Here is a 13456-nt window from a genome sequence, read left to right as displayed (position 1 = left end):
ATAAAAGACTTGGGAAGGCTTTACAGGCTGTGTGCAGCTATTGAATGTGGGGGAAGTAAAATCCAGAGTAAAACACTGACATTGGAGGGCTCAGTTCAAGGGGTGCGACAGAACAGCAGGAGCCACAGCAGGGGGAGTTTGGACCAGACAGGGAAAATGACCCACACAAGAGGGGTCAGATTTTGGAAGAGGGTGCCCAGGCTGTGGAATCTAAACCCCCAGGGCCACGGGGTACTTTAATCAGCTCCCCTGGCCCAAAAGTGGCACCACAATCTCAGCCTTGATCACATTATATCACTGCCTGATGCAGGTATAACCTAAAAGGAAAGGCTCAGTGAATCTCCCACCCCAGACAGTGCCAGTGTGAGAAATTCAGCTTTACTTAGCAGCTGCAATTTTGTTTTTTCTTTCTCTTTTGTTTTATACAGCTTTACTCACAGAGCACCACTTTACTAAAGGCACACACATGGTTAAAAGTTAAACAACAGAAATGAAAACTGTATAACAAAGTTACTTTAACATTACACATATAAAATCTATTTTAATATTTACAAAAAGCCAATAATTTATTATGTATCTATAATGAAAAGCAATAATTACACATTATTATATGTAATAATTATAATAATTATATTATTATAATTATATTACAATATTTGCAAAAAGCCAATATTATAATATGTATCTACAATGCATACTTATATCAGCTACTTCAGTACTATGTCCAACTTTAATAAACAAGAGAAATAAAAACTACATCTTCATAAAAAAGTTACTTTAACACTACACATATGAGATCCATTTTAATATTTTCAAAAAAGCCAAAATTATAATATGTATCTATAAGGCAAAGAAGTAATTACAAATTATTATTTGTAATAATTATTATAATTATATTATAATTATAATAAAATATTTGCAAAAACCCATTATAATATATATCTATAACACATACTTATATCAGCTATTTCACTATGTCTAACTTTAATAAACAAGAGAAATAAAAACTGTATGTTTATAGCAAAGTTACTTTAACACTACACATATGAAATCCATTTTAATATTTGCAAAAAAGCCGATATTATAATATGTAACTATAATGAAAAGCTGTAATTGCAAGTTATTATTTGTAATAATTATTATAACTATATTATTATAATTATATTATATAATTGTAATATATATTTATTCTATATAAATATATATTTATATAATTTTACATTTTCTTTTATATTATTTCTATTTATATTAATAATTTAATATAATTTAATAAAGTAATATAAAATAATAATAGTTATTATTATTATTATTATTATTATTATTATTATTATTATTATTATTATTATTATTACTATGTGCAGAGGGAGTCTGCCACAGAAAATTCCAATAATATAATAATAATTTTAATAATGATAACGATTATTATTATTATTATTATTATTATTATTATTATTATTATTATTATTGTTGTTGTTGTTGTTGTTGTTGTTGTTGTTGTTAAACTTTTGAAACCCTAAGCAGTGAATTGTTTTCCACAATTAAACCTTGCAGAACAAAAATTACTACATAAATATGAAAACAACTATATTTGTCATTTACAACATAATTTCTCATTTAATTATTTTATTTCAAATTTAAGCTTTGTTTGTTTTTTTGTTGGTTTAGGGGGGTTTTTTGGTATTTTTGATGGGGTTTGTTGGGGGTTTTCTTTTGGTTTTTTTTCTGGATGGTTTTTTTGAGGGTTTTTGTTGGGTTTTTGGGGGTTTTTGTGAGTTTTTTGTGGGCTTTTTGTGTGGATTTCTTTTATTTTCTTAGTTTATTTTTGCTTCTTTTTGCTTTGTTTTGATTTTTGGGTTTGTTTGTGGGGTTTTTTTGGTGGTTTTTGTGCGTTTTTTGTGGGCTTTTTGTGTGGATTTCTTTTATTTTCTTAGTTTATTTTTGTTTCTTTTTGCTTTGTTTTGATTTTTGGGTTTGTTTGTGGGATTTTTTTTGGTGTTTTTTTTTTTTGGTGTGCTTTTGGGATTTTTTTGTGTTTTGTTTTGGGGGGTTTGGGGTTTTTTTTGTGTTTTTGTGGGGGTTTTGTGTGGGATTTTGTTTGTTTGTTTGTATTTTTGTTTTGGGGGTTTTTTGTGCGTTTTTTCGTGTGGTTTTTTGGGTTGGTTTCGTTTTGATTTCGGGGTGGTTTTTTTGTGTTTTTTGGTGAGATTTTTTTGTGTTTTTTTTGGGGGTGGGGGTGTTGGTGGTTTTTTTTTTTTTTTGGTGTGTTTTTTTTTCGTGTGTGAGTTTGTTTGTTGTTGTCGTTGTTTTCTTTTTTTTTTTTTTTTTTTTTTTTTTTTTTTTTTTGTTTTGTTTTGGTGGGTTTTTGGCTTGGTTTGATTGGGGTTTTTTTCCCCCGTTCTCCCCAACTTCCCTCTGAAATAAACAAGGGCCAGGAGACTTCTTCTCCTTTTTAATGCCTTTGTTAAAAGCGATCAGCTCAGGATTGGGCGGCTCGGCGGGGCTGCAGCGTCCCGTCGTCTCCCAGGGGCGACTCAGAGGAGGAGGATAAGCACAGCTCTGTCCACCAGGGGCAGAGCTGGGGGAATTCGGTCCTCGTGGGAGCCTTTAGGGATGTCCCCGTCGGATGTTAGTTCGGTTCGCGTCTCCAGACCTCCCAGTCCTGGCCCGGGGGATCTCGAGAACAGGGTGAGGAACGACGAAGGTTTCCCGCATCTCTGCAGGCCCAGCGCCCTGCTCCTCACATCCAGACATCACTCCAGTCTCTCAACTCTTATTTGGCTCGTTGTTTTTGGGGTTTTCTCCGTGCAGTGGGGGACCCGTGCTGCATTGTGGTCTTGGAGTCACTTTGCATAACCCCCCCCTACCTTCTCAGGTGTCTTCACTATGAGAAAGGTACAACTTAGCTTCGGGAAGGTCCCCACCCGTTACAGTCTCAGGAGAAGGGCCATTAACTCGCCCCAGCCAGGGCTTTTACTAATACAAAAACAACCATCAACGACAACGACCCGTGATTACAATAACAAAACACGCAGAACTTCGGCAGCGACAGTGATCTGGCTGCCTTTTTGTAACCTTTTCTCACAAAAAAATATTAACCGAATTTTTGTTCATAACACCCTCCATCCCCAATTCCCCCGCCTCCATCCCTCCATCCCTCCCTGCGCGCCGTGGGAGGAGCGCTCCGTGTTTCCCATGCCGCGCTCTCCAGCGCCGCCTCCCCGCGGGCTCCGTCCCGCACCCAAAATCCGCCTTTTCCGCCTTAAAACATGGACAACGCCCTAGTGCAAGAAGTGGCCGCATCACTGGTGAGAGAGTTTCTCAGTAGAAAGGTAAACTCGTGTGCTTTTCCTGCCCGGTGAGCCCCGCTGGGGATGGGAGAGGAGAGAAGGAGGATTCGGTGATGCTCCGGGAAAAGGGGAATTCAGGGATGCTCCGGGAAAAGGAGAATTCAGGGATGCTCGGGGGTTTATCCGGACCGAAATCAGCTGGGTGGGAAGGGGGGAAGGCTCCGGGGTGAGCGGCTGGACTACATCTCCCACAGTGCCCTTTTATTGCCGGTGCTGGAGCTGCTTCCTCCTGCTCGGGGGAAGCCCAGCCTTACCCACGCACGCCTGCGAGACTGGGAATTAAATCGAGAAACGCACTTTCAGTTTGGTTTTTCGTGTTGTTTGCAGGTTTTTGGGTTAAAAAAAAAACAAAATTAAATTTTCTTTTCTTTTTTTTCCTTCATTAATTGACTGTTTTGCTGTTGTCCTTGTGTTTGCAAGAGGCATACAAAGCCTAATTAAAAAAAAATATTTAAAATTATTTTTATATAATTTTATTTAAAACATAAAATATGTAATACAATTATTAATATAATATAATATAATATAATATAATATAATATAATATAATATAATATAATATAATATAAATATTATAATATAATATAAATATTCTATTTATTTATATATAACTATATTCTATACTTATACCATATTATATTATATTATATTATATTATATTATATTATATTATATTATATTATATTATATTATATTATATTATATTATACTATATTATATTATATTATACCATATTATATTAATTATTATCTTATATAATTTTATATAAAGTATCTATATATAAATAGATCATATGTATCTATTATAGCCATCATATAAGAATACATATATGTTTATAATATATAAATATATATATTTATAATATAGGAAGGTATATATTTATATATAAATATATAAATAGATATAAATAATATATAAATATATTTATATTTTATATAATCTTAATCGTATTTTAATTTGTTTTTTTAAAGGCAGAAGGTCACAGTTTTAGAGAAACTGCTAACATGCATTCCGCCCCCCCCAGTTTTCAGTAATAACTCAGCAGAAACCCCATTTTTTGGTGGTTGGGAAAGGAATTGAGATAAGGGGAGGAAAGAAGCCTTTGTACCTGTCACAAATGTAATACTATAAAGTGAATTTTGGACTACACAAGCATGTGGGGAGTGTGGGATTGAGCAGACTGGAAACCACCTTCACATTTCCATGTAGCAGCACCTATTACTTTTTATTTATGTTCAGTCCTTAGGAAATATTGCTGATGTTGGACCCCCTGTGTCAGGAATGAGTTATATCAGAAATTAAGCAGCCGCTGTCCCATTAAGTGTTACACAAACCTCAGTCTCATGTTTTGCATCCTGTGTCCAAATTCACATTTTCAAAACAAGGGGCACTGATATTCCTTTGTGCTTCTGCTCCCTCCAGATCTTTCATGCACATCAGAGCCTACAGGGATGATGATCCTTTATTTACCACAACTTGCCCTCAATTTCATAAATCCGAGCCAGACGCTCTGTCAGCAGAAAAAGAAATCCTTTGTTGTGACAATAACCCTCCACAGAAGGAATCAGGGCTTTCTCTCTCAATATGGTAGCCTGGTGTTGTAACACTTAAATTATTTTGGGATCTGACTCACAATAAATCAGTGTCTCTCCCCAGAGAGTGAGATGCCCATGGGTTTTATCTTTGAGGTGCCCATGGGTGCTGACCTCAGAGTGAAAGTTGAAGATCCCAAACCAGCTGATGCCATGGAGATCTGACTGATTTCCTCTCGGGATCTTTTGGTCACTGTGACCCCAAGAATGTTAAAAGTCTCTTTTCCCAGCCCAGCACTTGAAGAAGGAGTCAGAGCTCTTCATTTCTTGGTCTCAAGGTTGTTTATTGTATCTTATCTATAAAATTCTTTCTCCTGCCCTGCCCAGGTCCATCCAGCAGGACAGTTCCAGGCACTCTGCCTGCCCCAGGGGCAGTGTTATGTCTTTATGCTAAAAATTGCATGTACAATATTTACCATAACTTTCCAATTCCTATCACCTGTGTTAGACAGTGAGCTCCTACTCTAAACCAATCTAAAAGTGCCAACATCACAGCAGAAGATGGAGGCCAAGAAGAAGAAGGAGAAAGGCTGGACATGCCCAGATTCCTCCATCTTGCCTCCTGAACCCCCATACCAAAAACCCCAAAATCTACTTTTCCACCCTGTGATAACTTCACTATCATTCTACCTAAACGGTTGTGGCTTGCTGGTCTTCATCTAAGGTTGGTAATTTGCTCCATGGGTCATAATCAAACCCACAGGCATCTTGGGCTCTGTGCCAGGGTCTCTGAGCCCCCTGGCAGGGGTCTTGGCCATTCTGGACAGCCAGAGGGATGCTCTGGGTTCCCACAATTTCCAGCCTGAGGCTGGCTGGAATAACTTCAGCTCAGGGCATTTCATACAGACCATCAGTCTTAGGAGGCTGTTTAGCAGCTGAAGTCACCTGCATAGAGGTTTTTGTTTTTCTCTGTTCAGCAATTTCCATCTCATGTAGCCACCTCAATTATTCTCACATCCATGGGCTGCTATAATTCAGTTTTGTACCATTACAGCACAGGTTCTGAGGATTTCCTGATTGCTGCCATCCGCAAGTTTCATGTCACACCCACCAAAAACCCAGAGTAAAAGCTTTGGCCTCTGACACTTTTCCTCCTCAGGGTTTGAAGAAAACCATCAGCACCATGGACCGGGAGCTTCCTCGCTCTGCACTCAGCATCAACAACAGGAATGAGCTCAGGAATGTCCTGCACCTGCACTCCCTGTACAAACAGAACAAGGTGAGGGAACACCTGGCACCATGTGCAAGTGTCCTTGCATGCCCATTTCCATATGCATTTCCATTTATATGTGGCACAGCAGATGGAAATTACACTTCTGGTATTTATTATCCTTGGAAATGCAATATGAATACTTCACTCATAACTTGAGGCACCACAGTGCTTTTGGTATCTTCATATAAAGTCTATAAATGCCACTTCAAAAAACCCTCTCCCAGTGTAGAAAAGTTGCATTCTAGCACAGTTTCCACATTTTGGAATATTTAGCTAAAATGAGGGTAAGAAATCACCATGACAGGTTGTTTTTTTTGTGTCCTGCTTCCTTCACTTAACACAGCAGCACCTTTGAGCTCTTGACATTCTTTAGGTGCCATCTTCCATTTCCCTGGATTGTTTGTACAGTCCCTCCTGGAATGCACCCTCAGGTAACTCTGGGAAACAATTAAAATGTTCAGTAGCTTTACATTGTAAAAGTCAGGCCCTGCAGCCAGACTAACACAGCATTTCAGTCGCCACCAAGAACTTTATTGTTGGATTATTCCCTTTTCTGACCCAGAGCTGGGGCAACTGAGAGATGTTTTAAAAAAATTTATTCCATTTTCAGTCTCATGTGAAGGGTGAGACAATACAGATGTTATAATTCATGCCATCACAATCAGAACCCAACTATTTCCTAATTACAATAGATTATAAATTGTTTCTTAGCCTATCAGCCTTAGCCACACTATGCTGAAAATGCCTCAAAGCCAATAATTTAAAATTACCCCTCATGGGTCTCACTACAATTCTATTCTCCAAAGTTCTATTTCTCCAAAGTATCCAGTCTTATTTGTAAGGCCATTTTTTGAACTTCTTTCTGGTTCCATTTCTCTCTCAGCAATGTCTGTGCTATTCCATGGCATTTCCCAGTCAGCATTTCTCATCTCAAGGTTTGCACACAGATGCACACACTGTGTGAGCCTTCTGTCAGGCCTGGAGAATTCCCTACAAATTAATTTCCCACATTTTATCTCTCTATTTGGCCAGGCAAAGGAGAACCCACTGAAGACACTGCTGGAAATTATTACCAATTATTTCCTGGAGCACCGTGGCACTTCCAGGAGCTCTGGTTCCAGCTCTGCTCTGGCAGCTCCTCAGAGTAAGAGCTCAGCATCCCACCCCCCTGACCCCCTGGATGAGGACCACGGCAATGCCAATGCTCTGGATGAGGGCAAAACTCAGCCCTCCAGGTACTCTCTGATTTATTTCTCTTATCTCTGTGTATTCACTTGTTTTTTCTTAATGAAGGGAAAGAGTTTTAAATGTTTTATCATTTATATCTTGAGCTCAACTTTGTTTTGTTAGTTATCCTCATAACACAAACTTAATTTTCTAGATTATTAAAATTTCCTGTGCAAGCCACCCTTCAAAAATGATATTTTATGTTCCCTACAAATTATGAAGACTGATAACCTCAATTGCAGATCTCAGTCACTGAAGGACATTGAAATAGGAAATTTCATGCCTTTCACATTGGAAATACTCAAATTGAAGCAGGTTTGGAGGTAAAACAAACCACCTGTGCTCAAACTATGAATATATTCATGCCTGACATAGGCAAAAGCAAGTTTTAATGTCTTAAATTCAGTGTTGTTAAAATAGTGCAGGTTCAGACCTTGCAGAATACCTGAAAATAGCATGTAACCAAGTTTTTCCTTTATTGGTGCCTCAAAGAGGATTAACAGCCTTGTACTTCCATAGGAAGCTTGTAAAATGGGCACAGAAATGTAATTTGTCTTCCCAGCCTCCACCCTCAGGGAATTAATCAGGTTTTGTTCTTCATCCTAAATGCAACATGCTCAAAGCAGCCAAGTCTGAGCACCAGTGCCTGAAAAAAACCCATGAAGTCATTTCTTATAGGGGAAGAAAGCCAAGATGTTTTAAGTTGAACTCAGAAGTAACACTTGAAAAGGACGCAGAGCAAAGGCTTTTTTTCCCTTTTCTTGTTTTTCTTCCTCTTTTTGTTTTTTTAATCCATTTTTCTTTCCCTTTCATGGGTCTGTCCCACAGGGGAGTGCCTGACGCTGCTCTGGGAGGACACAGCAGTGCTAAGTGGTGTTAATGTTGGAAGGGGCTTTAAAGATCATCTCATTCCATCCTATTCCTCTATCCCAGGCTGCTCCAAGCCCCATCCAGCCTGGCCTTGGACACTTCAAGGATCCAGAGGCAGCCACAGCTGCTCTGGGACCCCTATGCCAGCCTCACCATCCTCACAATGAAGAATTTCTTCCCAATATCCCATCTAACCCTGCCTTCTGCCCTGAGGCTCGTTCTCACCCTCGCCATTCCCTTTGGACAAGGGAAAACCAGGGATTGCCAAGGTCAGCCAGGCAGTGCCTGAAATCAGTTTTAATTTCAACCACCTGTGTAGCTTTTAACCATGCTGTCAGGGGTGGAAAGTTTAATCAGACATGACTCTGCATTGGTTCATTATTAATGAGTCTGATTTGCTTTTAACTTTGCTCTGGGAGGTTGCTGTTTGTGTCTGTAATTTAAAACAGCCTCTGAGCCAGCGCCCCTTGGCAGTGAAGGGTTATGTGGAGCTGGGTTGGGAGTAGCAGTCCTTGCTTTTCCTGATGATTCCAGAGGCAGATCAGGCTCCCTTCAGTTTACATACATGATGCCCCAGGTTTTAGCTTTTATATTTTTCAGAATCTGTGCTGCTTTTGTTTGTAGTTCTGTTGTTCTTCACATCAGGGCATGGTGAGCTCTGTGCACGAGCAGGGAGACAAAACAATTCCTGCTCCAGCTGGGCACCAAGGACAAATGACCCAAATCTCAGCCCCAGAGCACAAACCCCATGGGCTGGAGAGAGAAAAACAAGCAGGGTGGGACTGCCTGGGCTAAAGCTGCAATGGGACAATGAACTGCAAGGTGCAAATGGAGCAGAACTGATCCCAGGGAGAGACCCCGGCAGCGCTCGTGCATTTTGGGGCCATTTTGGTTCATCTTGGGTGCAGCCCTGGCTGGGCTCTGGTGCTGCCCAAGGTGCATCCGTGGAGGCCTTTGAATAAATCCCTGCTTTATTCTTTAGCTCTGTCCAGCCTCTGTTTTAGGTCAGCCTTCTCAAGACATCATACACATCACACACAGTGTGTCCTCACCACACGAGACACACTTCTGGAAAAATGGGTTAAATAAAAGGAACATGTTTGTGGTACAAGATGTTTCAACTTATGGACTTGCTTTACAGTGAATTAGGATGGAGGAAAACATCCCAGAGGGGATAACAAATTCATGGACTTGTTTCCTTGTATTAAGAAAGGCTAGTGGTTTTGAGTTACACAGGATTTATAAATTTTTAAACGGACACGGAACTGGGAACTACTCAGTAAAATAATTTCCATCACAAAAGTGTTTTTGTTTTTGGACTAAAGAAAGTGTTCTACAGCTGAACAAAGAGTGAGAGGGGTCAGTGGAGTCAGTCTAAGTTACAGGAGATCAGAGGATGTGAGCAAAAGTGTTACATTTTCAAACATGGAGAAGGAACAGGAACTGCTGAGTGTAGCTTAGGACCTGTCTGATATAACAAATAAGTTTTACTTTCTGCTATGATATACAATCATAGAATGGATTGGGCTGGAAGGGAGCTACAAGCTCATCTCATTCCACCCCCTGGATGGGCAGGGACACCTTCCACCATCCCAGGTTGCTCCAAGCCCTGTCCAGCCTGGCCTTGGGCACTGCCAGGGATCCAGGGGCAGCCACAGCTTCTCTGGGCACCTGTGCCAGGGCCTCCCCATCCTCACAGGAAAGAATTTCTTCTCAATATCTAATGTAAATTTCCCTTCTCTCAGTTTGAACACTTTTTACAGCAAAATAAGTAATCATGGGATGCTGTTACCCATATTATAACCAATTGTGACACATAATAATGATGGCAAATGTCCTGAAGTCCTACTTCCAAATGTTTAAATGAAAAGTAACTGCATTTGATTACCATTTCAAGGTAAAATGCAACTTAATTTTACAGCAGGGCTCTAATTAGCTGGTTTTATTAATTTACTTGTGCATAACTTTGCTGTTTCAAGCTTTTCCTCTTTCTCCTTCTAGGCACGATGCTGAGAGTCCCCTGGATAAAATCCCTGCACCCAGAAAACATCAACACAGAAGTGAAAAATGCCACATGGGGACAACCCACAGCAGTAGCTTACCCTGTGCTTGGGACAAGAAGTTCAAAGACAGTCAAGAGGATTTAAAAGCAGCTGTGATTTCTGAGGAGCTGAAATCCACAGGGAAGGAGAAGTCCAGGCCCAGGGCTGGTCTCATTGCCAGAGGAATGATGGCTGGACCGGTGGCGAGTCCACCAGAGGTGATTCCCAACAATTTACAAAATGTTTGAGTTGCCCATGGATTTTATATCCAGCTTGCTGGGCTAAAAAAAAGTCACTTGCAAATAATGTTCAAATGGCTTCTGCATGTTAATGCATTATTAAATCTGCAGGCTGAAAAGAAGGGGTAAGTTAGGGAAGTTGTTGTGCTTCATTCAGAATTTCTGATAAAACCACTGTAGACAATCACCCCCTGCATGTCTGTGATCTCAGGTCGCTGAATTCCTCTATAATTCTTTCCCATTCTTGAAACCTCTTGACAGATTTGGTTTTCCATTTTTCCCATGAAAATTGCTTTGTTACTTTCACAGTATCTGTTTTACTCTGGTTTTTCCAAGACCCCACATTTAATCAGCAGCAGTTTGGAACTGAAAATTGCTTCCAGTTGAAAATATGTTTCTGAATTGATCAAATCAAGAAGTGCTTTCAAAGCACAGTTAAAAAATTCTTGCCTATTTTTTTTTTCTTTATGCTTCTTTTATATAATTACAGGGACTTTTCCAATGTAAAATTAGGCTTGTGATAATGAGAAATTAAAATATTGAACTATGACATTTAGGTAGTACTGAAGAGGATATGGAAATTGAATTAATTAGTTGGATATTTGTAAATATTTTTGATTTAGAAGTAAAGACTAGATACCTATGGGCTAGGTACCAGTAAAATATCCTTTATGTGTTGATTTTCTGAGCTAGATACAATCCTAAAATTAGCTCTTAGGAGGTAATTTATTGTTGTTCCTGGTAAAAATATGGAAACGTTTCAATGGTAGGCAGCATCTTTAATACTGGTCAAATTGTAAGTGAAAGTGTTTGTCTTTATTTTATTACTGATTTTTTTAAAAAATCTGATTTACTCTCTAAGCTGACTCATAAAAATGAATGAACAGGTCAGGTCAGAAATCAGTGTTAGAGCTTTCCTTTGCTTTTTGTGTTTATTTAAAGATAAAGGTAAAAATTTAAAGATAAAGATGAAATTTCAATCTGTGGTTTTCATGGCCCTTTCTTCCAGGATCCCCAAAAAAGGAGGATTTCCAAAAGATCCACGAGCGCCAGCAGCACAGCCCAGCCCAGGGGCGAGGAGCATGAAGAGCACGACCTGAGTGTCCCAAGCCCTGATCTGCAGGAAAGCAAAGCATCTCCAACAAAATCCCACCTGGAATTCGCATCCAGGACCGTGCTAAGCTCACACACCAGCTCTGCCTCTGAGAAACCAAGGAACAGCCCCAGAGATGCAGAGGACTTTTTGTCCAAGCTGCTGTCTGAGAGGGAGAAGGAAAGGAAATCTCTTGCAAGCTCTGGTGCAGACAGCAGTGAGAAAAGCCTTAAAGTGAGCGTCCCTCACAGGCATTCAGGGGCTGGGAGAGAAAAGAAGGAAAGATCCCTCAGGAAAGCTGAGAGTCGGTTGTCAGGCCACAGGTGAGAGTGTTTCTGGGGATATTATGCTAAAACTGAGTTTTTATTATTTTTCTGCACTATTTCATGGTATAGAAGTTTTAGAAGAGTCTCTCTCAGAGAACTGTATTTTTGGCTTTTCTCTCTCTTATGTTCTTAAGTGATGTTTTCTAATTATTTTTCTGGATAAAATGTAAGAGTGGGACGTGTAGCATTTTTTAAATTTATACACTAACACTGATTTCTTAAAATTAATTTTGCTACTTTATTTTCTAGTTTAATTGTTTATTGAGATACTGTATGTGGAGACCCTATTGAGAAGGAAGCAGTTATACATTAGGTATAAGTGCATTTATAAGTTAAGGCTGTAGGAATTATCAAACTGGGGGTATGCTGGAGCTGCAGATGGGCCAGGAGTGGCACTCGCTTCCTATCTGGAACCAAAAATTTGCTGAAAAGAGCATTCCACAGTGCCAGCATTCCACATTCATTTAATTTGTAAAAGATTAACGTGTAGTAGGCCAAAGTGCAACAGTCTAAAGTCTTAAAACTCTGGTTTCATACAGCTTGGCTGATCCTATAAGGTAGTGCTGGTCCTAGAAGGTAGTGCTGCCCCATCCCTTCGTCCTTTCCACTCTCAGGATGAATTTTTCCTCACACTCAGCATTGATTGAGGTAGAGAAGAGAATTCAGTGGCCTTTGGCAGCTCCAAAGCTGAGAATATTGAGTGTATTATTCCTGATACTGGCTAATCAATGAATGGACAGTTCATTATGGATGAGCCTCAGAGATGTGGTGGAATTCTCTGTGTGGAATTCCCTGGAAAGACTTGCTAAAAACCAGTGAAAAGTCTGATACAACCCCCCCTTGTTGGCAGCTGGGTCCTACAAGGGGGTCACAACAATCCCAGCCAGCACCACAGCTTTGGGAAGAGTGGCTGGAACAGTTGGAAAAGTGGGAAGGGACCTGGGGGTGCTGGTGACAGTGGCTGAAGTCAGCCAGGAGTGCCCAGGTGGCCAAGAAGGCCAAGGGCACCTGGCCTAGGCCAGGGCAGGGATTGTCCCCTCTGCTGGCACTGCTGAGGCCACACCTCAGATCCTGCAGGCACTTTTGGGCCCCTCATGACAAGAAAGGCTTTGAGGGGCTGGAGTGAGTCCAGAGAAGGGAACAGAGCTGGGAAAGGGCTCAGCCTGGAGCAAAGGGGGATCAGAGGGGACCTTTAGGATCTGCACAGCTCCTGACAGGAGGGGACAGCTGGGGGGATCAGGCCTTCTCCAAGGGAACAGGGACAGGAGGAGCGGGAATGGGCTCAAGTTGTGTCAGGGGAGTTTTAGTTTGGATATTAGGGAAGATTTCTTCCCTGAAAGGCTGGTCAGGCATTGGAACAGGCTGCCAAGGGCAGTGATGGAATCACCACCTCTGGAAGTGCTCCAGAGCTGTGTGGATGTGGCACTTGGGGACAGGGTTTGGTGGTGGACAGGGCAATGCTGGTTGGACTTGATCTTGAAGGTCTTTTCCAACGTAAACAGCTCTG

At 40.4% G+C, this 13456-nt stretch overlaps 1 protein-coding gene across 1 annotated transcript in view; it reads left to right on the top strand.

Moving 5' to 3' along the window:
- The first annotated feature begins 3266 nt into the window (after nucleotides 1-3266).
- The window catches only part of MINDY4 (MINDY lysine 48 deubiquitinase 4), a 77296-nt gene continuing 67106 nt past the window's right edge, over nucleotides 3267-13456 (top strand). The window contains exons 1-5 of the mRNA XM_058814849.1: nucleotides 3267-3329; nucleotides 6039-6158; nucleotides 7185-7387; nucleotides 10251-10509; nucleotides 11540-11946. Coding sequence (XP_058670832.1) covers nucleotides 3267-3329; nucleotides 6039-6158; nucleotides 7185-7387; nucleotides 10251-10509; nucleotides 11540-11946 — 1052 coding nt within the window. The remainder of the gene's footprint in view (nucleotides 3330-6038; nucleotides 6159-7184; nucleotides 7388-10250; nucleotides 10510-11539; nucleotides 11947-13456) is intronic.

This window comes from Ammospiza caudacuta, chromosome 1 (genome assembly GCF_027887145.1).
Source record: "Ammospiza caudacuta isolate bAmmCau1 chromosome 1, bAmmCau1.pri, whole genome shotgun sequence".
Lineage (NCBI taxonomy): Eukaryota > Metazoa > Chordata > Aves > Passeriformes > Passerellidae > Ammospiza > Ammospiza caudacuta.
This window is presented reverse-complemented; position numbering and strand designations above follow the sequence as displayed.